The following is a 26,858-nucleotide window of genomic DNA, read 5'->3' as shown; positions in this document are numbered from 1 at the left end:
GGCAAACCTCCACGGCGTAGCATATATACCGTACTAATAACTATTAGTATTCCTATAATACTAATAACTATTGGCAGTATTAGGCTTAGAATTAGGGTTGTACAGTTAAGAAAAAATATAAACAAAAATATTAAAACAAATAATGTATTTATTACAAATTGTATAAATGAATTGTCAACAAACACAATTATGATATATATTTCTGTACGGTGTTGTAAACTAAGCAACGAAGGGCACTTTACATTATAATGAGTGTGTAATTGAAATTCAACACGCAGACGGTTGAGTAACGACAATTTTAAGTCTTGTTGTATGGAGGATAAAGGAAAAGAGAACTGTGTGATGTGTTTGAATGAAAGTTTTTGAAAATTGTCCAGCCGCAAAAAAACCCATAAAATATCGCCAGTATAGCAAGTTCTGAGTACAAATATTTGCTCTAGCTAGGGCTAGTGTTAGCAAATTCTCTCAGGTTGAGCTCATGAGCTCACCTACCCGTCCGCGAGAAGCTGAAATAGCCCTTAAGGCTACCAGTGAATAGGTAGAAAAAAAAAAAATTGCGAAATAACTTTTGGCCCAATCTTTCATATTAAACCACTTACTACAGTGATTCCACTTTAAATTGATAGTTTTCCACTGGATACTTTTTCATACACAGATAGTGTTACCTCCAGCTTCCTTAAGCTGTGTCGGGTTTATTTAAAACCGATCGCAATACAGCTATGCGAACGCGTTTTTCGGACGGCCAAGAGGACAAATAAATCTATCCTGGATCAGCTTCGCATTCGAGTCAGGCTCTCAACAATCTGTTAACAGAGGATCCTCAGCTACTTCGGTCATATTGCCCGCCGACAGTCAGATAACTTGGACAAAGTGATTGTGACGGGCAAAGCAGAAGGAAAGAGACCCCGCGGCCGATTACCTAGCCGTTGTTGTGATCAAATAACCGCCCTAACTGGGCTGCCAGTCGCAACCGCCATTCGAGAAGCTGAGGACCGGACGAGATGGAAACAGCTAACGAGACAGGCCACGGTCAAGTTTCAGGGACACGACCTGCAGCAATGAAGAAAGCGACGAAGAAGCCGCGCGTATAATTCGCATACATATGTACATACGTACCAGCTACTTATAATGTATTTGGTAGCAAGCATGTATTTTTTTATGATTGAAGGATTACCGGTGGCCCGGAGGACTTTCAGTTTCACTAGGACAGGTGGGCGAGCAAAGACTCAGCCAGGAGGGGTGGGATTTGCTAACAGCTGCCCGAGCGCCTCCGAAGAAGACCTGACAACTCAAGAGTAGTTGCTTCGCGAATAAATCTACTACCGGATCGGAATCGCGACCCGCTGAGAAGATCCAGCGAGAAACTCAGTGGGCTATTGATCCACACTCAAATATATTATTATGCACAGTTGTTTTACGCTGTCTAAACGCTACCGTCATTAATGATTTGATTAAGACTAAATACGGAATCTTCTAAAGACAACAGGCACTTGATATAAATATATTTTTTAATGTATATATATTTTTTATAAACGACTTTTATATATCGTCTTTTCCCATTAAAAGTGTACAATTTACATACAATAAATACTGTCAAAAGAGTGTAGTTTAGTTTTTTTTTTTTTTGTAGTTTACCTATGTTTTGAATACTATTAAGAAAATTAATACATAATTTGATCTTACTTTAAAAGAGAGGTAATGTAACTGGTAAAAAAAAATGCTGGAAAGATGATTAATATCAAAAAAACACTCTCCTAGTAAAATTAGTAAGTTTTGAGATTATATAGTTTTAATGCGAGAATACGATATATATCAATTTTTTTTTCCACGGTATATTTATTTTAAGAACACTCGCGGCAAAAATTGTTCTTTTTTTTGTTGTTTTTCGTTCTTCTAAACGCCGCCAACGGGTTTCTGTTTCCGGAAGCTGTTCCTGATATTGGTACTCAAACGCGAGACCCGGTCGTACGTCCACTTCCTGTTCTTCTTGGGGCCGAGGCTGACTCCCACCAGCACCGTCGCCAGCAGAATGAACATCACCACGGTGAACAAGTATATCGAATAGACCGTGGCTGAAATTAAAATATAGCACTGTTAATTAATAGTATTAAGAGTATTAATTAAGAGGTATTAAGCGGTAGGCAGCGGCTTGGCTCTGCCCCTGGCGTTACTGAAGTCCATGGGCGACGGTAACCACTCACCATCAGGTGGGCCGCATGCTCGTCTGCCTACAAGGGCAATAAAAAAAAAGGTGGTGTTAAGTGGTTACTGGAGCCTATAGACAACTACAACGTAAATGCGCCACCCACCTTGAGATATTAGTTTTAAAGTCACAAGTATACTTACAACGGCTGCCCTACTCTTCGAACCGAAACGCATTACTGCTTCACGGCAGAAATAGGCAGGGCGGAGGTATCTACCCGCGCGGACTCACAAGAGGTCCTACCACCAGTCGAAGTACTCACCGGTCCTCTGGCTTAAGGTCCACAGCAAGTTCTGGGTGCTGGTTCTCATTATTTCCGTCTGCCCGTGAACCTTAGCGGCCACAGTCCAGGGGTGAAGGTTCAGCGTTGTCTGGTCACGCATCAACAGTGCGCACAGACCTTCCTGAAGATTACTCATGCTCTGGTAACCGTTCGGTACATTTTCACTTGTGAATCCTGCGTGATAGTTGCAAAACACGTTATAATTTAAGTCCGTAGTGTTTCGTGACATATTAATCTGTGGATCGAAGTTGGTTGCTGCTTTCTGTCACAGGAGACCATGGACCGCGAGTGTCTTCTATCAAAAGTTCAACTTGTCAAAGTAAATAATGCAAATTCAAATTTTTTTAATCTATCTATATATCGACGCTTGAAAGGCAAACGTGACTATGCGACGATAACTGATTTGTACATAAATGATAGGAAATAACCATATTCGATGCGCAAAAAAAATATATTTCTAGGTCTATTAAAATCACTTCAATCCTACAGCTACTAGCTAGATTCTACTACAGCTAGATTCGTTAAAATAAATTTTGTTTTAAGGTATTTCAACTTCAAATTAGTCTACTGTAAAGTTTACGCATTGTCGCTTTTGCCTTTCAAGCGTCGATATATAAAAATGAATTGCTCTTCGTTAGTCTCGCTAAAACTCGAGAACGGCTGGACTGATTTGGTTAATTTTAGTCTTGAATTATTTGTGGAAGTCCAGAGAAGGCTTAAAAGGTAGATAAATAAGAAAATGCTCGGAATTATATAAAATAACAATTTTGTTTTTCCTTTGATATGTCCCCTGTCAGATGGATTCCTTTTGTTTTTTTTTTGTTTTTTTTATACAAAAGTAGTTTCTTTTATTTATCAATTGAGGCACTACGAAGTCTGCCGGGTCAGCTAGTGTAAAATAAAATTTTCTATTGTATTATTATAAATATTAATGCGATCGACCACTTTTACCAAATTGTTTCTGTAACACGTTTTATCTTTATTAAAATAAAACCAATATCGTAGCAAAAAAAGGTAAAACCAACAAAATAAAATGGGATTATCTTCGACGTAGTCGAAATATAAATAAAACATAAATATAAATATTTACTAACAATCACACCACGTTAACTAGTCCCGTGATAAGTTCGTAAAGAACTTGTGTTACAGGTACCAGATAACGGAAATAAATGTAAGATTTTTATTATACAAATACATATATTTAAGACACATCCATAACCCTGGAAAAAACATTTATATTTTTCATACAAATACCTTCCCTTGGCGGGATTCGAACCCGCGACCCCCTTGTGTAGTGATCATGTCACTTACCACTACACCAGACGGTCGTTTAATGTCGTGAATAGTGCAATTATTAAGGATAACTCAAAAACTAATGGCCCGATCTTAATAAAATTATAATCGACCAAACGATAAGCACTAGCTTTAAAATAAGAAGAATGGATTCATCAAAACCGGTTCATGTAAAAGAAAATTCTAGAGGAAAACACACAAGAAGAATAAAATCGAATTTAAAACATCTTCGTTTTTGTTGATAGGACCATGCACTTACCCTGTATCTAGTTCGATCTGTTACACAATAAAAATAAAGAAACTTTAAATACACTACTATGTATTCCTATTATTATCTCTCTCTCTCCTCAACCGTCACTTATGCCTTAGATTCAAGTTTCGATCAATGCCGCTACCAAGAGATATGTGCTTTATATCTCAATTGTATAATAAGAGCCATGGCCCGCCCTTCGCACCGGAACGCATTAACGCTTCGTGGCAGAAATAGGCGGGGCTAAAGTACTTAACTCAGAAGACGCTCTACCAGCAGTTAAAGGTTCTTCTGCTCCAATTCATCACTTCAGTTTTCCTCTGAAATCTACAGAAAAGATCACGAGCACGACTCACCTAGACCGTCTATGCGCACGAATCTACAGTACTCCAACTCTTCAGGCGTCTCAACGTCGGCTTCCACCATCAGGCCGCGCGGATGGATGTAATGCCTAACTCTCATTTGCTCTGAAAAATTTTAACAACATTAAAAAGCTAAGACTGTTGTTCTGGTGGTAAGACGTCTTATGAGTCCATGCGGGTAGGTACCACCCTGCCTATTTCAGCCGTGAAGCAGTAATGCGTTTCGGTTTGAAGGGCGGGGCAGCCGTTGTAACTATACTGAGATCTTAGAACTTATATCTCAAGGTGGGTGGCGGCATTCATGTTGTAGTTATCTATGGGCTCCGGTGACCACTTAACAGCATGTCGGCCGTGAGCTCGTGCACTCGTCAAGCAATAAAATAAATAAAAATGAAGATTTCTGTTTAAAAATCTTAGTAAATTTAAAATTGATTTATGTGAATTTTAAGAACGAAACAGTTCGTTAGTACAACTGATAACATCTATACTAATATTACTAATATAAAAATCTACAGTGGTCTTTACGGATGTTCCGTTATAACTACTGAACCATGCATCCGATTGACTTGAAACTTGGTATCTATGTAGAAAATACATGTACTTAATGGATAGGGTAATATTTATGTGAGTATTGGACTCCCTACACCAATTGCGGGGGCGTTAATGATGACAATCTTTGTAGGGGGGCGAAATAATAATGTTAATTTTAAATGTCCAGCGAAGCGGACGGTTACAGCTAGTAGAACTATATATAAACAGCTAAACCGAACATCAATGAGGGACAATTTGTATTTTGTAAAAAAAATTACGCATGTTCTCGCATTCTATGAATCTTTACCGAAAATATGAAGAGTGATCTCCGCCCGTTGTTCCTGCTCAGTGTCCAAAAGTCCCACGTGGCAACTCCATCGACCGCCATCAGTCGTCAACAAGCCATCAAACCTGACTCCACACTCGCCGGCAGCGAAGCCATTGCCTACATACTCAGTGTAGGTAGAGGTGGCGCCTGAAACAAAACAATTTTTTTTCTCCTACCGACGCTGAAAGTTTGGTTTTCCTCCCGCTGTACCGGGAAGAAAATGTAACTTTTCCTCCCTGGGCACTGACAAGTGCGCATGCGCGTTAGTGTCAACGTCTGCTCTCACGCACCTAAAATTCTCCGCCATTGTTATGCTCGGGTAATTTGCAATATCGTGTTTAGTGTAAAAGTGAAATAAACAAAAGGCAATAAAATTTAATAGTGAAGTATTAAACAAAGATGAGATCATCAGACAGTTCTTGCTTCAATTAGTATTAGTAGTAGTTTATTTAAAAATTAAAAAACAGTTAATTTTATGAGGGGGGGGGGGTTGGCTCGGGTTTTACACGCGGGAGGAAATGTCCAACTTTTCTCCCTTGGTGCACAATGTACTATTTCCTACCTAAACTTATGGTCTTGAGAGACCATTTCAGCGTAACCCTCAAGCCTGACGTCGTTGCTAACACGAACGACGTTGAAATCGTCGTGGCTTAACGGATAAGACGTCCGGTGCATTCGTGTTGAGCGATGCACCGATGTTCGAATCTCAGGCGGGTACCAATTTTTCTAATGAAATACGTACTCAACAAATGTTCACGATTGACTTCCACGGTGAAGGAATAACATCGTGTAATAAAAATGAAACCCGCAAAATTATAATTTGCGTAATTACTAGTGCTAGAACCTCTTGTGATCCGCGCTGGTGGGTACCACCGCCCTGCCTATTTCTGCCGTGAAGCAGTAATGCGTTGAAAACACGAATAAAACAACATTCTCTGAAAATAAATCGTAGCTAGATAGATTTATCGTCCCTGAAATCCTCTGTATACTAAATTTTATGAAAATCGTTGGAGCAGTTTCCGAGATTCAAATTATATAAATATATATTTACATACAAGAATTTCTCGTTTAAAGATATAAGATAAATACAAACCAGGAGTAACACTGAATACTGTTCCGTTTTGTGCCCTGAAGTAACAGTATTGTATCGTAGCGGACACAGAGCACGACATCACAACGGCCTGACCTTCAGGAGACGACACGTAACTTGTATCCGCACTCAGGATTGGCTCTGAAAAAATTTAATTAAAAAAATTATAATAATAGTTTAAAAAAACTAACAAAATACGCTTCAGGACGCTTTCAGGATATTATCAAAATAACCCTTCTACTCATATCTGTCCATAAAATATTTATAACTACCGTGCACCTCACGCTTTTTTTACAAATAATAAAAATTTTTCTTAGTTCTTACACTATTTTTAGTTCAAATTTATTAAAATTTATTTTCTATTTTTTTTTCTGTTTTTTAGTTGGTTTTTCTATAAAAGCGTATTTTGTTAGTTTTTTTAAACTATTATTTTTATTTATTTATTTATTTTTCATTTTTTAGTTAAATTTAAATTTTTTAATTTTTTTTTAAATATTGAATTTTCATCGGTCTTTAACAAGTCTACCAAACGCGTTAATCCGACGTTTTGAGGGGGTCAAAACCATGTTCAAAGATTCCGTTACAAACATACATACGTCTGAAGCTAAGAAAAGCGTATTAATAATTTGATGTCTTCCGGGTTGGCGGCTCAATTATATAATGTGCTATGCAGTACAACCAGTTTGTATGCAGTATATACAGACAGCATAAAAAGAAGAGAAATTTCATAAATAGCCACATATAACAATCCAAGTTTTACGACACACTACAGAATCTCGGTTATGTGGCGGTAATGGACCGCATAAAAAGTCACACCTAGAAATGACGTAATTTTTTTTTAAAATAAGTCCTTTCAAAGAAAATAATAGAAATTAAACAATAAATTCATTGTAAAATTATATATATACATGGAAAATTTTAATAGATACATGAGGAAGTTTTCGAAATACACCTTACATAATTCACTGCTAGATGTTGTAATCCAAAAATCATTAATCTATTATTCTCCATTCGTTGAGTGAAAAATAAGAATTGGTTCTAAATCGCTTTCGTCACTTGAGCATACAAGTTCAATTATTTTAATTTGTTCAAGTCAGTGATTAGGATTCTGTGCGAAGCAAATCGCTCAAAATTAAATGCTTCTAAAAAAGATTCGCACAATAACAGGTTTAATGCGCCGATGGATCCGACTGGATAGATCTGGCCCTTATATAAGGCAGTTCCTACTGCCCAAAGATCATGTTAAAGAGTAAGCGCAAGGCAGGGTAAAGTGGAGACAACTTGTAAGGACCCTATGTCCCAGCAGGGTTTTTTTATGATTTAACGATTACTGGTGGCCCTAAGACCTTTCCAGTTTCACCGTGAAAGGTGGGCGTGCAAAGGCTCAGCTAGGAGGGGTGGGTTTGCTAACAACTGCCCGAGCGCCTCCGAAGGAGACCTGACAACTCAAGAGCAGCTGCTTCGCGAATGAATCAACTACAGGATCGGAACAGCGACCCGCTGAGAAGATGCGGCGAGAAACTCAGCGGACTGATGACCAGCAGGGTACCCTAGGACTACAACTACAATAGACATCACAATGCAAATGCTACCATCCGTTTTAAGCCATAAGGTTGAATTGTAAATTGTGCAAAGGTTGTGCATCTTAAAAAATACAGACAAATTCAAATCTACAAACTATAATTTTTATTACCGCACGACTAATCAAACAAAAACTTACCAGTGACAACCTTGTCTTGGATTTCCGATGTGTCCAGTAACCAAGGACAAATAACCGGTAGAAAGCCATAGTGAGTCTCGGTTTCAGTTTCCATGCCGCAGCGCCACAGACCCAGGTCTTCCTCCGAAGGGTTCGTCAGTCGGATCCCGCACTCGTGGCTGGACAAGTCGGACTTGTAGCTGCGGACGCAGACAAATATAACTATTATATCCACAACTGGCTATTTTCTTTTACATGAACCGGTTTTGATGAATCTATTCTTCTTATTTTAAAGTTAGTGCTTCTCGTTTTGTCATATTTAAATTTTATCAAAACATGACGATTGGTTTCTGAGTTATCCCTACTAATATATAAATGTGAATGTAAGTTTGTTTGTTACGCTTTCACGCGAAAACTACTCAACCGATCATCATGAAACTTTGTACACATATTCTTGGAGGTATTAGAAGTAACATAGGATACTTAATATTAAGAAAAAAATTTTTTTTTTACGAAAAATTAAAAAATCGTTTGTCAAAAAATCTCAAAATCTAGCTTCTTCAACGCCATCTACCGGTTCAGTAATGAAGTTCCGATCCTGAGTACTGTAAATGAAGTCGAAGTATCTATTCCACGCGGACGAAGTCGCGGGCAAAAGCTAGTCCTTATTAATGCATATTTAATTGATTTCAACTACGTTGAAGATAATCTGTTTATTTTATTGGTTTTATTTTAATAAAAATAAAACGTAAAACAGAAACAATTTAGTAAAAGTGGTCGATCGCATTGATATTTATATTAGTACTAGCTGACCCGGCAGACTTCGTAGTGCCTCAATTGATAAATAAAACACCTAAACTTTTGTATAAAACGAACTTAAAACAAACAAAAGGAATCCGTCCGACGGGGAACACATCAAAGGGTAAATCAAAATTGTTATTTATATTTAATTCCGAGTACATATTTTCATATTTATCTACTTTTTATACCTTCTTTGGACTTCCACAAATAATTCAAGACCAAAATTAGCCAAACCGGTCCAGCCGTTCTCGGGTTTCAACGAGACTAACGAACAGCAATTAATTTTTATATATATATAGATATCGTATATACGTAAAATATTGTATCGAGATCCGCAAGGGAGAACAATGTAGTTAATTTGCTTATCAAGCTACAAATGATGGCTGAATGGACAGAAGCAATGACCCTATAAGGATTGGCACCACCGTTGTGTCTGTTTTTATCACAAAGCCATCATACTTTTGTCTTTCATGGCGATAGGACGTATTCTGAATCCACACCAGCTATCAAAACCAAACCGTGATTTCTGGCGTTAGTCAGTCGCAAAACGCAACTGATCAACTGACTGAACGCAACTTCTTGTCACTAAGTTAGCAGATCTGTTGTCAAATCGTCAGTCGTACCTGAGATTCGATATCTTTACTCCGCCTATCTTTATGTCACCTTCCCAACCATCTAGAGTTTGTCGCATTATGTGTTCTCCATAGGTATTAAAAAGGATGGGAGATATCACGCATCCTTGGCGAACACCCTTATGGAATTTGTTAAATCTCCTACAGTCATAGTGCCGTATCCTGACTCATACAGCTTACGAACCAGCATTACGTAGACCACTAGTAATTACGCAAATTATAACAAATGGAAGGCTGGCATAAATGATAGAAATAAGAATGTTGTAATTTTGATAATAAACAGCGGAATTTCGAACTAAAGCTTCATACTTGAGGGTGAATAGGTTATAGAAAGAAAACTCACGTCACTTCGGAGCCGTGGTAAGCGTATCTGTCCTCTCCGACTCCGCGTGAAGCGATCAGGACTTTGCCGCGGGGATCGCGGAACTTACAAGCGCGGACTTCGACGTTGCTCGTAAGCGAACATGATATGACCACCGAAGGACGTTCCCTGCGCACGGAAGTCTGTACTTGTCTGGATCCTGCATGTTTAAAATATTTTTGAAGTGAAACTTCTTTAGAATCGTTGTGATTTCAAACTCGATGAAACGAAAAAATAAGTCCATAGAGACACAAACACATAAATGTATAGGATTCAGCCGGCGAGAGAATGAGATAGCACACATTAGACGTTCTCGGTGTAATATTTTTTTAATAAAGCGCCATCTATGAGATTTTTAATACTAACGTGTGTATGGAACCTCTTGTAGTGAATTTTAATTTAGGATTATACCTGAAGTTAAAACATCAATTCACAGAGGGCGCTACCTCATACTATAAAAGATGATTTACAATTATTTACTAATGACAAAATTTTACATATACTTAAGACATTTAGGATAATTGTATTTTAATTTTTGAAGGCTTAACTTCTACCAAGTGTGAATTGCACACATATTTTATTTTTACTACATGGCTGGGTGGACGAGCTCACGGCCCAAAGATCGCCTATTAAACAAAAACCTTAAACCAATTTAAACTATTTTAATTTCTAATCATTATTGTCAGTATAATTCTCAAACAGCTAACCTGCACTTCTAACGTGAACTGTAAAAGTGAGTTCTTCAAGTAGAATACGCCCTTGTAATCCAATAGACATCTTCCATTTGCCATTATGGTTTCTTGTCGCTCGATCGACACGGATCACGCATCTGCCGAAACCTTCATATACGGTCATGCCTAATGGATCTTCTAGTTTACAAAACACCAAATCATCTGGACCGATTTCCGTAATCAGCTTACTACCTTCAATTATTGTTAAATCTTGCACTTGTATTGTACTTCTTTCTGAAAGCATAGTTTTCTTTCAAAGATAAGGTACATACGCAATCAAGACATTTTTAACCTAACCGGGAAAAAACGTCCGTAACGTAAGATTTTTTTTATTGCTTATATGGGTGGACGTGCTCAAGTGGTTAGTGGAGCTCATCTACAAGGTAAATGCGCTGCCTACCTTGAGATATGCGTCCTAAGATCTCAGTATAGTTAGAACAGCTACCCCGCCCTTCAAACCGAAACGCATTACTGCTTCACGGCAGAAATAGGCGGGGTGGTGGTTACCCGTGCGGACTCACAAGAGGTCATACCACCAGTTAGCCAAAACATTTGTTGTTAAAACTTTTTAAAATTCATGTTGCGTATGTCCTCTTAAAGTAACTATAAAAATCGGTACACTGCGCTGGCGGTATGACCCCGAACTGGGTTTTGGCATCCGACAATAAACGTCCCTATTAATCCCGGCGCTGCGCAACATGTTGCCAGTCCGACACTTGGAGCTCACGTTTCATTCCACATCGTTAGACCAGCGGTACTGGGGCCTCCCTACGGGGCGGCGTGTCTCTGGTACACACACCCGCGTACACCCGTTTCACAGGCTCCGCGCCTTTATCTCCACCATCATCGGTATAGTAAACACATAAACAATATCTTAAGAGCTCCAATACTGTTATAAGAAACGAATCATCAAAAAACTTACCGACAACATTAACATTTATTACAGCTCTGTATAAAATTGTATCTCCATATTGTATTTCCCATTCTCCACTATCCTGATCCGAAACGGCTCTAGCCAAGAATCCACACAGTCTCGCGTTTGGTTCATCTATTTCGAAAGCACGTGAGTTAGGAGCAATGAGTTTGCAGGTGTCTTGTTTGTCTACTGGATTCTTCAGTCTAAGGTATAAATCGTTGCCTTCAGTTATTGTAATGCTTGCAGAATTAGGTTCGACGCGCTCTAAAACAAAAGTAACACTGTATAAGTTTCCCTTCAAGCTTTTTTTTCCTACCTAAGCTGATAGCCTTGAGAAGCTATTTAGCGTAACCTTAACTATGAGGTGAGCTCCCGGGGCTCAAACCTGACGACGTTGCTAACACGAACCCTAGCAAGAGCAGTGCTTCGCAGAATCTACCATCGGATCGGAAACGCGACCCACTGAGAAGATCCGGCGAGAAACTCAGTGGGCTGTGTCTACGGGTGAAGTTACTCGACGAGCCCTTCGTTGCGACGACGGGTTCGACGAAAACGATGACCGGTCAGTAAGCCTGTAATTGTGTTAGCATTTAGTACGAGATTAGTGTATATATTACTTGTAATATATTGTGTTGATGTATAAAACGCTGCTAGAAAGTAAATAAGACAAAGTAATATATTAATAAATATAACTACTGGTGGTATGACTTCTTGTGAGTCCGCACGGGTAGGTACTACTACCCTGCCTATTTCTACCGTGAAGCAGTAATGCATTTCGGTTTGGAAGGTGGGGCGGCTAACCTTAGAACTAATATCTCGAGGTGGGTGACGGAATTTACGTTTTAGATGCCTATGGGCTCCGGTGACCACTGAATGCCAAATGGACTGTGACCTCGTCCAACCAATGCAACAAAACAAAATCTACCTTCAATGTGAATTTTAAACACGAGTCTTCTTTCCATAGGATCAGAGAGCATCGTAACTTTTGAAATTAGCACCCATTCGCCGACCATATCTTCAGATAGCACAGTCATTCTTATTCCACATTCCACATTCGTATCTTCTATAATCTCTATCCCTTGTAGGTTGAAGCCATCCATTAAGGTGTACTGTCTTCCCGAAGGTGTCCTGATCTGACAGGATTCACTTTTAATGAAGTCTCCACGATTTATGATGATCTCGTGAGTCGCGCCGATTTCAGTATCGTATTTCCTATCGTCAATCGTGGTTACAATTCTGTCAACGTCGTCAATAGGATTTGCAGGATCTAGAAAAATAGTAATCTATATATTAAAACGCGAAGCAAAAACTTTGTACCCATTTTACGAAAATTGCGCGGACGGAGGAGTATGAAATTTCCCACACTTATAGAGAACATAGAGAAGAAATGCGGAACTCTAATATTTTTTTTAAATTGTGCATTAAAAACACATTAGATCAATAAAGAAAACATTACACACACTAACATGTACTTGACACAACACATACGTGTAAATATACCCTTTGTGTATTGTCAATTGTGAAACTTTTGGTGTTATTTTAAAGTCTGTGGTCAAATTGAGAATAGATGAATATTGTTTGTCTTTAATATTATTTATTTTAGTGTGTAGTTTTGGCGAAATTTATATTATTATAGAAGTATAATAGTGCTTGACAATAGAATCATAATAATGTTTAAGCTTTTAATTTCAATTAATTATAGTAGAATTTCGACTACTGCGGGGACCACTAGTCATTTTAAATTATCATTCAAATCAAGACATGGCAATAATAATAAAAAAAACTTTGGAAGGAATTTGTATTTGTTGGTTATTTACTCAGTACTAATTAAATCTAATTGATTGATAGCTCTTATATTAAATTTACCTTCGCGTATGACTTCAAAAGGCAATTGTCTCTCGTTAAATATATTTCCATCATTGAATTTCCCGACAATTTGCCATTTCCCAAGCATTACTTCGGTAATGGGACCGATCGAGATACGGCAAGCTGTAATGCCGTCTACATTTACAAACTGAACTCCTTCGAAATTGTTCTTGCCAGTACTTTGATAAGCTTGCCCTGAAGGAGCAACAAATTCACAGTTGTCCATTGTTCCGTGACCGCTAACTTCTACTGATATTGTAGAACCCAAATTGATCACATGTCTTTTTGCATCCAAAACAGTTAAATTGTAAGCTTGGTTGTAAGGGTTGTCAGTATCTGAAAATTCAATATTTTTTTATTAAATTATATAACACACACTGATCATTAAGTATTTTAATTAAGCATGTATGTACGCGACTTTTTATTTATTTATTTAAGAAACAAACAGTATAATACAAACATATAATATTTAAAAAAATAGCTAAATCAATAACCAAATATGTTTCCACAATCAAAATCACATATAAGTAGAAATTGAACAGAGAAGAGAAATCTAGAAATTTAAGTTACAAAAAAACAAAAGCAACACAATACGCACATATTATTTTGTACATCAACTTACACTATAAGACAATAATACTCATTGTATATATATTTATTGCAGAATATTGATTTTATTAAGTAATTTGTAACTATAGATTATTATCCAAAAGTTTATGCCTTACCATACAACTCAAAGTTCATAGGCAAACGGACTTCATTCAGTCCTAGCACTGATCTAAACATTCCATAAAGTTCCCATTGTCCCAACATATCCTGTGTTATGGGACCAATTGCGATACTACAACCCGTTGTACCGGATTCTGCGCGGATGATGCCAGGGTATTTCGTCTCTGGTAAGACGACTAAATCTTCACCATTTGGCGTAACAATATGGCACGTTAACAAAGATCCTGAACCTATAACGACCGGTGTCAAAATTCCATTGAGATTGACGGGATGGTTGAAAAGAGGCTGAGTTCTGGAGTCCCATAACGCATGGGGTGCGTTCTCACTGTCTGAAAACAATTGTAAAGAAAAGGTCTTATTGAACTTGAAACTTAAAAATTTTTAAAGCCACGAAACTGAAACTTCTCAGAATCCGAAAATACATTTCATCTTAATAGCTGGTTTGTAATTTCTTTTGTGTAATGAATTTCTTAAGATGGGCAAACGATCTTAAAGCTGACCTGATAATAAACAGCTATCGGAATCCATAGACACCACACCGAATTCAAAATACTCGTGTTCACCATTAACTTTCACGATGTAGGAATAACATCCCGTAATAAAACTACTATAAAATTGAGATACAGAGACCTCAAGTTTCTCAAGGTGTGTGGTAGCATTCACGTGGTATATGGCTTCCGGGAACCACTTAATACTACATGTTGTGAGAGTCGTTGAGTTGTGTACTAGAAGTACTAATGAAGAGTGCTAGTGAATACTAGAAGTTGAGTGAGTTATGAATTCGATTACGCGTCTATGTATTGATTAATCCACGAGTGTAAACCTGTTGCATGTCCTACCACCATCAAAAATATATTTGGATGTTCTTGTCCAACTTACTCCATTCAATAGTGACGACCTGACATCTTCGCTCCTCAGCACCATCTCGTCTTCCACAGAGAGTCCACTTGCCCAGTAAATTTGACTTCAGCGGCCCGATACTGATTCTACACGAAACAAAAACGCTTTTACTTTGTACTTTAACTCCTGGAATTTCTATTTCTGCGGCCGTAATGGTTTTTCTGTCAGGAGTAATGACAGTGCATATTTCATCGTATCCAATGTTCGGTAATGACACATCAACGATTTGTTCAGTTCTCGTGAAGCGTCTGATTTCAGTTAACCATATAGTTTTGCCATCGTCTTCATCCGTTTCTTGTTTTTCTTCTGATTCTTTTTCTTTTTCTTTTTCTTCTTCTGATTCTGTTTTTTCATCATCAGATTCATCGTGTTCACCTGGAACTGTATCATCGAGTGTTTTCAAAACGTTGTATACACAGAAAATTTAATCCAATCAGGTAATTTTAAAATATTTACCAAAATAAACCGAGCTAGACTGAGTTCGTGCTAACTAAGTCACTAAGCATCCTAACAATTTTCATTAATCACTATAAATAGTTTCTGTGGAATCTTTAGACTGTCAAAACACTGTTATCATATGGATCGGTGAAAATAATAACTCAGTAACTACCAAAAAAATCGTAGACTTGAATTACCGTTATCGTTCGATCAATGATGTTTCGATGTTATCTGGAAACGTGACTGGATACGCGTACGTTTTCATAATTACGTTAATCATTTAATCGTGTATTACCTATATTGATAGTGAAGGGTAATGTTCTCTTCACAGGACTACCGAACGACGTGGCTCGGCTAATAAGAGTCCAGGCGCCTTCTATCTCTTCGGTTACTTTAATCTTAATGCTGCAATCAACCCCCGCTTCGGTTATAACATCAATAAAGTCAAGTTCTTGAAGAGAATGTGGCCCGCCATCTGGAGTCTGAATTAGACACTCGGTATTAGTGAATCCATCATTTGATGCGATGGAAACGGCTACTGTTTCGCCGATTTTGACGTCGAACTCTTCTGGAGGTAGTTCGTTGACAATATCACCGGTTACCGTACCTAGAAAATTTTGAAAAGGTTCTTTAACTACTGCAGTACTTCAAAACGATGTAGCATAACCATAACGCGATTCGGAAAACTAATAACGCAATGTATCGTGTAATGCGGTAAACGCGCATAGTTTATTTACGTTAATAACTTTGTGTAGAATCGAGATATCATGATCTCTTTCTTATAGATAAAAATCCAAAAGCCTAAGAAATAAAACTGAGACAGAGATTGATATCTACCGAGTAACTTTTGTCTGATGAACGCAGATAGTCATTTCCATCTATCCTCAGTGACCTTGAGAGGTTATACTAGATTCAACGCGCTCAAGGGGTTGTCTGCCGAATTTCCTAAGTCTAACCCTAACAAGAACAGCGCTTCGAATCTACCGCCGGATCGGAATCGCGACCCACTGAGAAGATCCAGCGAGAAACTAAGAGGGCTGTGTCTGTGGGAGCAAAACGGATCACCTATATCGTATCTTTATACAGCTACCATTAATTGTATGTGTAATCTATAACACGACGTATCAAGGCAACCCAGCGCACACATATTATACCTATAGAACTGAAACTAAAATTTCAAAGAAAATGAGCTGCTTTATCTAATATATAAAATTCTCGAGTCACAGTGTGCGTGGTTGAACTCCTCCGAAACGGCTCGACCGATTTTCGTGAATTTTAGCGTGCATATCGGCCAGAGTGGAGAATCAAACAACATCTATTTTTCATCCCCCTAAATGTTAAGTGTCCACCCCTAAAATTTTTATTTATTTTTTGGACAAATTTTTTTGTTTTTATTTCTTTATGATATAGGGTACAAAAATACATATAACCCTAAATTTTCACCCCTCTACGATCAACCCTTATTTTTATTTGCTAATTAAAAACTTTAATTTTTTTGTAAGAAATTTGTTTTTATTTTGTCATGACTTAGAATAAGAAATTTCATATTACTCTGAATTTTTCACCCCTCTACGATCAACCCCATTTTTTTATTTGTTAATTATAAACTTTTTTCATTTTTATTTTTATTTTGTCATGACTTAAAATAAAAAAAACATATTACCCTTAATTTTCACTCTTATACGATGAGCCCCTATTTTTCCATCCCGATTTTAATTTTTTTTATTCTATGGAAAGATCCGCAATAAGGTTTCAAGATGGCAATCAAATATTATAATTGTAGTCCGATAAATTCTTATTCAGAGTTTATAATTTCAAGATTCTTTAACTATCATTTTTTTTTAAATTCAATTTGATCTCCCGCCCTCGCCGGTCGACTACTGATCAACTATCAATCGATCAGTTATCCCCGCCAGGTGTCACCACTCATCCAGCAAATATCACGTGGTAGGGATGAGGACGAAGCCGGTCTACTTTACTACGGTTACTGTCATCGTAAAATTATCATTAATTTCCAGTGCAATAATTATTTATTTACAATCTTATATATAAAATTCTCATGTCACAATGCTAGTTACCATACTCCTCTGACACGGTTTGACCGATTTCTATGAAATTTTATATGCATGTTCAGTAGGTCTGAGAGTCGGCTACTATCTATTTTTCTGAAGAATTACAATTCTTCAATTACATTTTGGTGTTTACCAACAAAGCAAGAAATTTGTATTAAACTACTTTAATTCTAAAGGTGCGATATAATTTAACAGGTGTCTCATAAAGGCGGAACGTATGACCCATCTGCCCAGAATCACATTACACCTTTAATCCATAAAATTTTAATTTTAATTTAAATTAGTAGTAATTTTAAATTATTTGTTGTTTTCTATTTATCATCACACGATGCTATTTTCTCAACTGTTGCTTTCGATTTAATCAAAGGCGCATAGAGAAGTTCCAACATTTATTGTAATGCTGTTTCTTGGATCCTATGGAATAATAATTCCAACTTTTTTTTACTGCCTTTGCTGATAGATTGCTTTGAGCGGCTATATCAGCGTTTTCCTAGCGATAGGTAAGATCTCGGGGCTCAAACCGGAGGTGTTGCTAATACTGACCCTAGAAAGAGCAGTGCTTCCAAGAATCTACCACCGGATCGCAAACGCAACTCACTGAGAAGATCCGGCGAGAAACTCAGTGGGCTATATTCGATGATGAGGGCTCGTCAATACTTTCTAGATGGCTGTGTCTATGGGTTAATTTACTCGCCGAGCCCTTCGTCGCAAGCGACGGGTTCGGCGAGGACGGTGACCAATGCTTGAGGTACCTAAAATTCTAACAAGTGGCTTCACGAACTATTTTACTCATTAAAGTATAAAAAGCTTATTCGAAGTGGTCTCCATTGGCTGCAATACAGTCCTTTAAACGTTGAGGCCAGTTATCAATAGAAGCACGCACTCTTTTCATGGGAAAATTTTTCACTGCCAATCGTACGGATTGTTTTAGGGACTCCAAATTATCATGGCGTTTAGAGCAAGCCGTACTCTCTAAAACTGACCATAAATCATAATCCAGCGGATTAAGATCGGGACTAGACGACGGCCAGTCTTCAGCTCTGATGAAGTCCGAAACGTTCGTTTCCAACCAAGACTGCGTAGACCGAGCTTTATGCCCTGGCATCGAGTCTTGCTGGAAGGACCATTCTTGATTATTGAACATGGTGTTGTTAAGGGGCTTCACTACCTTCTCAAGAATGGTATCTGAATACACTTGTGCCGATGTTTTGATACCTTTTTCACAAATGTATGTCTCAGTCACTCCTTCATAGCTAATACCTCACCAAGCCATCACTGAAGTCGGATAGTGCCCAAGTTGCACTCTGTCTACTAATTGGGAAGATTCCTTAGAGCTTTGAGCATAAATACGGTCATTTTGTTTGTTAAAATGATGCTCAATTGTAAAAATTTTCTCTCATTCGTAAACAAATTTTTTCTATGACCTCCCTTTGCGTACCGCTTCAGTAGTTGTTTCGATTTTACCACCCTATTCTCTTTTAAATTATCAGTTAAGAAATGACCAGTACGTCTCTTATAGGCTGCAAGTCCTAAGTCATCTTTTAAAATACGCAACATGGTTCTAGGTCCTATCTTCATCTCCCGAGATAAAATCTTTTGCTTTCGGACAGGATTTCTTCGAATTCTTTCCCTTACTGCTTTGATCACCTTTTTCATACGAACACGGCCAGATCTTTTTCTGTCACAAACAGAGGAGGTCTCATTGCACCTATTAATAGCCCGGTACACAAACATTTTACTAATACCAAGCGTATGGAGAGTTTTAAAAATTGCATTTGGCTCCATACCTACTTTGTGTAATGCAATCACAGCAATTCGGTTCTCTTTATCACCCCACTCCATTTTAATATCGCAAAATATTGTACAATGTATTGGCGCCAAAATGAGAAAACTCAATGAGCAATCATATAAAAATGACAGATTCCAAATTCAAATGTAATATTTTGTTTATTTTTAAATCATAATTGTAACAGTATTTATGGCCAGATTAAGTATATATAAAAATGAATTGCTGTTCGTTAGTCTCGCTAAAACTCGAGAGCGGCTGGACCGATTTGGCTAATTTTGGTCTTGAATTATTTGTGGAAGTCCAGGGAAAGTTTAAAAGGTAGATAAATATGAAAATGCTCGGAATTTAATAAAAATAAAAATTTTGTTTTTCCTTTGATGTGTCCCACGTTGGAGGGATTCCTTTTGTTTGTTTTAAGTTTATTTTATATTTTATTATTATATATAGGTATTTTATTTACCGATTGAGGCACTACGAAGTCTGTCGGGTCAGCTAGTCAATAATTTAATATACCGTAAATAACATACATAATGCAATACCTATATCACACGTAATATACTTTTCCATAAGTCGTTTGTATAAGTCATTTCCTAAATACCTAATTTCCTGTGTGATTTTTGTGAATATGAAAACATTATCAATGATAGTTTTCTGTATTCCTTACAATGTGTACTGTATACTCCTTCCGATCTTTATACGCCTTCCATCAATATTGTTAGTACACAAACATGTACATTTAATATTAAAGAATTACAAAGTAAATGTTTGTTTTATTGTTTGTTTTGATTAGTAGACTGATTGCAAATAATGTTTATCATATAAATCAAATACAATGTAGGTACATAAGTAGCTAACTCGAATAATTCGCTTAATCTATAATAAATTAAACATAAGATAATGCAATGTGATTTCGAAAGATTTGATTTTATAACTGGAGGTAGGATCTCTTGTGAGTCCGCGCGGGTAGGTACCACCACCCTGCCTATTTCCGCCGTGAAGCAGTAATGCGTTTCGGTTTGATTGGCGGGGCAGCCGTTGTAACTATACTTGAGACCTTAGAACTTATATCTCAAGGTATGTGGCGCATTTACGTCGTAGATGTCTATGGGCTCCAGTAACCACTTAACACCAGGTGGGCTGTGAGCTCGTCCATCCATCAGAGCAATAAAAAAAAACATATATGTATTGCGAAAATTCCAACAAAATATCTGAAGGTTCTTAAATAAGTTGGCCATTTGACACCTTGAGATGTGAGGTCGAAATCGGTATCGTATTTCACAGCGACTATCTCAACAATAAACTGCTCTTTCCGCAAATATCTTATCTAGCGATCATCTCAATCAATTTTCCATGAGAGTCGAATTGATAAGATACGCGTTCAGAAAAATGACATCAAAAATATTTTTGTTCCAAATTCTGGTGAAAACTTATTGCGGAAGGTGACAGTTAGATTGAATGTCAACATTTATCGGAAATAGCTTTTGCCCGCGACTCCGTCCGCGAGGAATAGTTAATAGAATAACGCTAAATTTTACTCCCACCTTATTTATGTAGAAAGTGAAAATAGTTTTGAATTATAGAATGTTAAGGAGCTATTTAAACCCCTATTTTGAAACAGTCTTTTGTTCCCGTTGTATTGGCTTTGCCGTGGTGTTATATAGCCTATAGCCTTCCTGAATAAATGAGTTATCTAACACTGAAAGAATTTTTCAAATCGGACCAGTAGTTCTTGAGATTAGCGCGTTCAAACAAAAAAACTGTTCAGCTTTATAATATTAGTATAGATATAAAAAGGTTCAAGTGGGGTAAATAATACATAAATATGAACCTTAGTTATTTGTTTCGTATTTAATTCGCCGGACTATACACGTCGAGGGCCGTGGAAGGGACATGTAGGTTTTTTTACAGACAAATTAATAAATTCAGTATTTACGTAATTAATTTGTTCACGAACAAAATGAGAATTACGTCTATTTATAGCTTTGTAATTTGACTAAGATCACCTTTGAATTCTTTTAAACGATCTAGACACGCAAATTCTCTATGAATAATTAATATTCATCCTCATTACGTCATTCGATGAAGTCTTAAATCATCCTGACAGATCAGCTGGGCTCGCAGTTGTTTTGTATATTTGTAAAATTATCTTGAATCTCCCTGATGGTAGGACCTCTTGTGAGTCCGCACGGGTAAGTACCACCGCCCCGCCTATTTCTGCCGTGGAGCAGTAATGCGTTTCGGTTTGAAGGGCGGGGCAGCCGTCGTAACTATACTGAGACCTTAGAACCGATATCTCAAGGTGGGTGGCGGCATTTACGTTGTAGATGCCTATGGGCTCCAGTAACCACTTAACACCAGGTGTGCTGTCAGCTCGTCCACGCATCTAAGCAACAAAAAATAATATGTCGTTAGTGGTATTCAGGCATCTGTCAAATATCTTGTGTTCTATGATGGCTACCGGTACAGATTTGTACATAAGGCGTTACGCATAATCATATTCTAATCGCGCTTTGTGTAAAAAGGACAGATATACTCCTCCAAAAACTTAAAGCGTCTACTTTTTTTTTTACCTACCTAAGCTGATAGCCTTGAATAGCCTCTCAAGCGTTCAGCGTAATCTTAACTAGTAGGTGAGCTCGCGGGGCTCAAACCGGAGTGATGCTAACACTGACCCTTTTTTTTTTTGGTCAGGAGGAAATCGCCGGACTTCCGCCCTCCCCTGGGGATGGAAGGCGGGGCATGTCGGAGTCGAACTGACTAAAACCTCCTGTCGCTCAACAACCCGCGTCCGAACCTCGCATGAGACCCATGAAAAGGCAAAGGGGGGAAAGTGAAGCGCTTAGTGCGGAGCACATCTCTCCCATCACCCTCCCCCTCGGGACGCCGGACCAGCGGTCGTCGGCGCCACGACCACCAGCCCTCTCGGTCGGCAGGCTATCCGGAGTCCGCCTAGACGGCGCCGGTTAGAATGGGTTATCTTACGGAATACCCCGCTGGGTCAGAACCAGCGTGGGTCGAGGATAGCCGGCCTTCCACCACCCGGATGCTCTTGCGTAAAACGCGTGCAGAGCAGCTTGCACGTCGTCTTCCTAGGCCCCCTTCGCCGGTCCCCAGACTGACATATGAAGGGGACCCGAAACACTTAGAGGGCCAGGGCTTGGGCGAGATCCGCCTCCCTGGCCCCCGCTCGACGGCGGTGGGCTTGCGCGTCTCTCGCGCGCCCCGCCGCCTCCTTCTGCGAGATGGTGCACTCGCAGAAGTCGAGCATCGCCTTCCACGACTCGTCGTCGCCGAGCATCGATGCCACAACACTCAGCAACGACAAGTCGTTTCCTATTTTTGCGACGAGGACACGGCGCCACCTCTCCCATGCGGGGCAGGCAACGAGCGTGTGCTCCGCTGTGTCTAAGTCGCAACACTGACCCTAGTAAGATTTCGCAGAATCTACCACAGGATTAGAAACGCGACCCACTGAGAAGATCCGGCGAGAAACTCAGTGGGCTAACGTCTACCTTTCAGAATTTTCTCATGAAAAAACAATTCTTCAATAAACGTATAGGTAATATCAAATTATATTCTGCCTTCACTGGCTGTATAAACACGACAACAGACAGTTGACTATAATAAATATTTACCCTGTTTTTCAACAAGACAGGAATGCGATGAGATACAGTAAAAAAAACTTTGAACTTCGTCGCAAGATAACTCTACTAATAAATTACCAACATTGCTATTATTGATAAGCGTAAAAAAACAGATTTATTATTGTATTTACAGTTGTCGTTTTGAATTAAGCAAGTCTTGAGTTTGTGGCCGATTCCGCTGTCATGAAACTGGATTATGTATCTGTGGTTACGGCTGGTTCAATCTTCTGTCGGTAGGGTCCTAAAATTCCTTGGGCCCGCGGTCTGCTCCCAACACCTTGCAGATCGTCAAGTTCCACATACCCTGCGCGCCCCCTAGGCGCGCGGCTCCTCGTAGGAGGTTCGGCCCCAGCCCGAAAAAAAAGGTTCAATCTACGCTATCGAGAACATTAAAAAACTCGCACTAAACACACTGATCAAGGAATTTTAATACTTAAATCGCGTAATGTGGACTAATAAGTGCATAATAATATGTTCCATGCGGGGTGACTAAGAAAAAATTACACTTCATTGTCGTGCGGAAGCAAAAACTATGATTTGATTCAGTGTTGGGAAGAGATGAATATAAATCTATGATGATTTAAGAGAGAAGGCCATTATACATCTTTACCGGTAGGTGGAAATTACTGAAAGCGCTCGCGAAAGCGAAATTTTAATAGAGTATGAATTAGGGAAATCGTGACAATTGCCTTATTGTTCAAATTTCTGGTTCTAGAATGTAATTTGATCGCCTCATAGATCCAGCTAGTAGTGTTTTTGACGTCCGAACGTTTTCCCAGTGACGTCTTTCTTAGGTATCACTCTGTCAATCCTAAAAATCTTATCTCTAGCTCTTCCATGCACACACACAAATAACTTATCGCATTTTGCGCAAATTCACGCGATTCTCTGTCAAATCATAGTTTATAAATAGCGTTTGCGGTTATAGCATTAAAATATCCAAGTTCAACGACTCGTGTAAGCCTTCTAAGAGGAGTACAACCGGATCCCGAATGGCTAGTATCTTCGAAAGAGATATTAACGCTGACCTCATAATTGAGCCGACTAATTACAGCCGTCAGGATTACTACCAAAAAGACCTAGGCGACGATAGTAAGATAAAATCGATACAAATCATATTGAATAGGAAACAAACAATAACAATAAGGCACAAAAATCTTCTATTTCTAAATAGACTATGAAAAAAAAAACAGTTTTCATTTTTATTAGCTTGACCTATGACTCTCTTTTTGTAATGGAATTTTTCAAAATTAAGTCTCACCAACTTCAGGGCTTCTCGTCAACTTGAAAATTACATTAATCTTATACTTGAGACAATATTATTTTATACTTTGAGCAAAGATCAGGATGATCAATTAAAAAAAAAGTTTGAATTTTTACTTTGGATTGGTGTTTAAACGTGTTTTTTTTTTATTGCATAGATGGGTGGACAAGCTCACAATCCAATACGCCACTCATCTTGAGATATAAGTTCTAAGGTCTCAATATAGTTACAACGGCTACCCCACCCTTCGTACCGAAACGCATTACTGTTTCACGGCAGAAATAGGCAGGGCGGTGGTACCTACCCGTGCGGACTCACAAGAGGTCCTACCACCAGTAATAAAAATTTTAATTCTTGAACTTTTACATTATATACATTTTTAATCTTCTATGTTCCAAACGTTTATATATTATATATCTACTTTGTTTAGTATCTTAATGACGTGCGTTAGTGTTATCGTTCCAAGTCGTCGTGGCCTAAAGGATAAGACGTCCTGTGCATCTGAATCGAGCGATGCGTCGTACCAGCGTTCAAATCCCGCAAGCATGTACCAATTTTTTTCTAATGAAATACGTACTTGATAAATGCTCACGAATAACTTCGACGGTGAAGGAAAAACGTAGTGTAATATAAATCAAGCCACGCAAAAACTATAATTAGCGTAATTACTTGTGGTAGGGAGTATTGTAAGTCCAAGCGGGTAGGTTTCACCGTCCTGGCTATTTCTGCAGTGAAGCAGTAATGCGTTTTGGTTTGAAGGGTGGGGAACGGTTGTAACTATACTGAGACCTTAGAACTTATATCTCAAGATGGGTGGCGCATTTACGTTGTAGATGTCTATGGGCTCCAGTATCCACTTAACACCAGGTGGGCTGTGAGCTCGTCCACCCACTTAAGCAATAAAAAAAAACAGTAATGCGTTTATTTTGAAGGATCGGGCAGCCAGCCGTTCTACTGTAAAAACGGAGACTCAGAACTCTGGTGGCAATTACCTTGTTGATGTCTATGGGCTCCGGTAACCACTTAACACCAGGTGTAACAGCAGGTTTAATATTAAAAAAATAGGCTTCTTTTTTTTTAATTGCCTTTGTAGGCAGACGAGCATACGGCCCACCTGATGTTAAGTGGTCACCGTCGCTCATGGACGTCAGCAATGCCAGGGGCAGAGCCAAGCCGCTGCCTACCTACCTATGTCAACATTTTTTGAAACACTTTCATCTCATCTAACAACACTACAAAAGCGACGAAATTTCAACAACAAAGAGAACAGTCGCGTAAATAATTTACTGATAAAAGAATTAAATCTTAATGGTTATAAAGTCTATAGTTATAAAAACAGATTTAAAAGTAAATAATAGTTTAAAAAACTAACAAAATATGCTTTTATAGAAAATCAAACTAAAAAATAGAAAATAAATTTTAAAAAGTTTGAATTAAGAAGAATTAGTGTAAGAAAAAATGATTTTATTGTAAAAAAAGCGTGGGATGCTTTTCAGGATATTATCAAAATAATCCTTCTACTCATATCTGTTCATAGAATATTTTATAACTACTGATACCACGGATTGGTGAATTGTCATCGGACCTTAATAAGTACACCAAAGTTTTGAAGGTGGTCAAAATCATGTTCAAAGATTCCGTTACATACTAACATACATACGTCTGAAGCTAATAAAAGCGTATTAAAAAAGAAAAAATATCTTCACACAGTTTTTATCTTAGAGCTTCGGTCAAATATCCATCTTGCGCTAATGTGATCACACTGATAATATACATAATAATGTAATGCTCTAAAATAATGATGATAAAAGTTTTGTTAAATTTGAACACAATTCAAATCGCGCTTCAAATTATGCCTCACGGATAGAAAAAAAAACAAACATAATATACCAGATCATTCCACCACCCGAGCCTTTGTAGTCTGCGAAAATGCAAATATACGAAACAAAGGTTACCTTTGTTGTCGCGTATTTTTTTTTATTCAACAATGGTTGCAATCTGCTTACAGTTATATTATTTTCGATTTACGTGAAACGTAATTATAAAGTTAGATACTTTTCTATATACATAGGTCTTTTACTGGTGGTAGGACCTCTTGTGAGTCCGCACGGGTAGGTACCACCGCCCCGCCTATTTCTGCCGTGAAGCAGTAATTCGTTTCGGTTTGAAGGGTGGGGACGCCGTTGTAACTATACTGAGACCTTAGAACTATATCTCAAGGTGGGTGGCGCATTTACGTTATAGATGTCTATGGGCTCCAGTAACCACTTAACATCAGGTGGGCTGTGAGCTCGTCCACACATCAAAGCAATAAAAATAAAAAATAAAAGTTCTCTATGTGATTAAGGCGGTACCATAACCTTAACGTCAAAATTATTAAAAATAAAATAGAAAACTTAAGATTTTAAATCGTAAATACAGCATTAATACACGTATATCTATTTAAAATATAGTAATAGAAAACAAAACAACATCCCGTCTCTAAAATTATGAAAGCGTTTTTTTTTTTCATATAAAAATAATTAAAAAATAAATCCTTGTTACCTCCGAAAAGGACGGCCAAAGCCATCCAATGAGACAACCGCATCTTTTGTGCTCACTAACACTACTATAAAATATTATACAAATACGTGGCGTATAAACCGATAAATCCGCTGATATGCATATTATTTTATA

The 26,858-nt window shown here is 38.1% G+C and overlaps 1 protein-coding gene across 1 annotated transcript; it reads right to left on the bottom strand.

Moving 5' to 3' along the window:
* Window positions 1–130: 130 nt before the first annotated feature.
* Window positions 131–26,858, bottom strand: LOC101737697 (uncharacterized). Its single transcript, XM_062669429.1, has 15 exons — window positions 26,727–26,858; window positions 15,709–16,020; window positions 14,955–15,356; window positions 14,072–14,404; window positions 13,347–13,682; window positions 12,406–12,747; window positions 11,487–11,744; window positions 10,541–10,798; window positions 9,816–9,993; window positions 8,061–8,239; window positions 6,344–6,481; window positions 5,230–5,397; window positions 4,386–4,496; window positions 2,466–2,660; window positions 131–2,072 (listed from the first exon to the last, which is right to left on the bottom strand). Exons 1-15 carry the CDS (start codon window positions 26,767–26,769, stop codon window positions 1,894–1,896), a joined length of 3,432 nt encoding a protein of 1,143 aa, XP_062525413.1. The 5' UTR covers window positions 26,770–26,858; the 3' UTR covers window positions 131–1,893.

Source organism: Bombyx mori, chromosome 7 (assembly GCF_030269925.1).
Source record: "Bombyx mori chromosome 7, ASM3026992v2".
In the NCBI taxonomy this organism is placed as follows: domain Eukaryota; kingdom Metazoa; phylum Arthropoda; class Insecta; order Lepidoptera; family Bombycidae; genus Bombyx; species Bombyx mori.
Note: the sequence above shows the minus strand (reverse complement) of the source record. Positions and strands in the feature narration are given on the sequence as shown.

Bases quoted from the DNA above. Each gene is read 5' to 3' on its own strand.
- LOC101737697 (XM_062669429.1), bottom strand. From the start codon at position 26,769: ATGCGGTTGTCTCATTGGATGGCTTTGGCCGTCCTTTTCGGAG. The intron at 10,799-11,486 runs GTAAGTTTTTTG...CTATGCTTTCAG, and splicing joins AATAAATGTTAATGTTGTCG to AAAGAAGTACAATACAAGTG. The intron at 5,398-6,343 runs GTTTGTATTTAT...GTTTTGTTTCAG, and splicing joins AGTATTCAGTGTTACTCCTG to GCGCCACCTCTACCTACACT.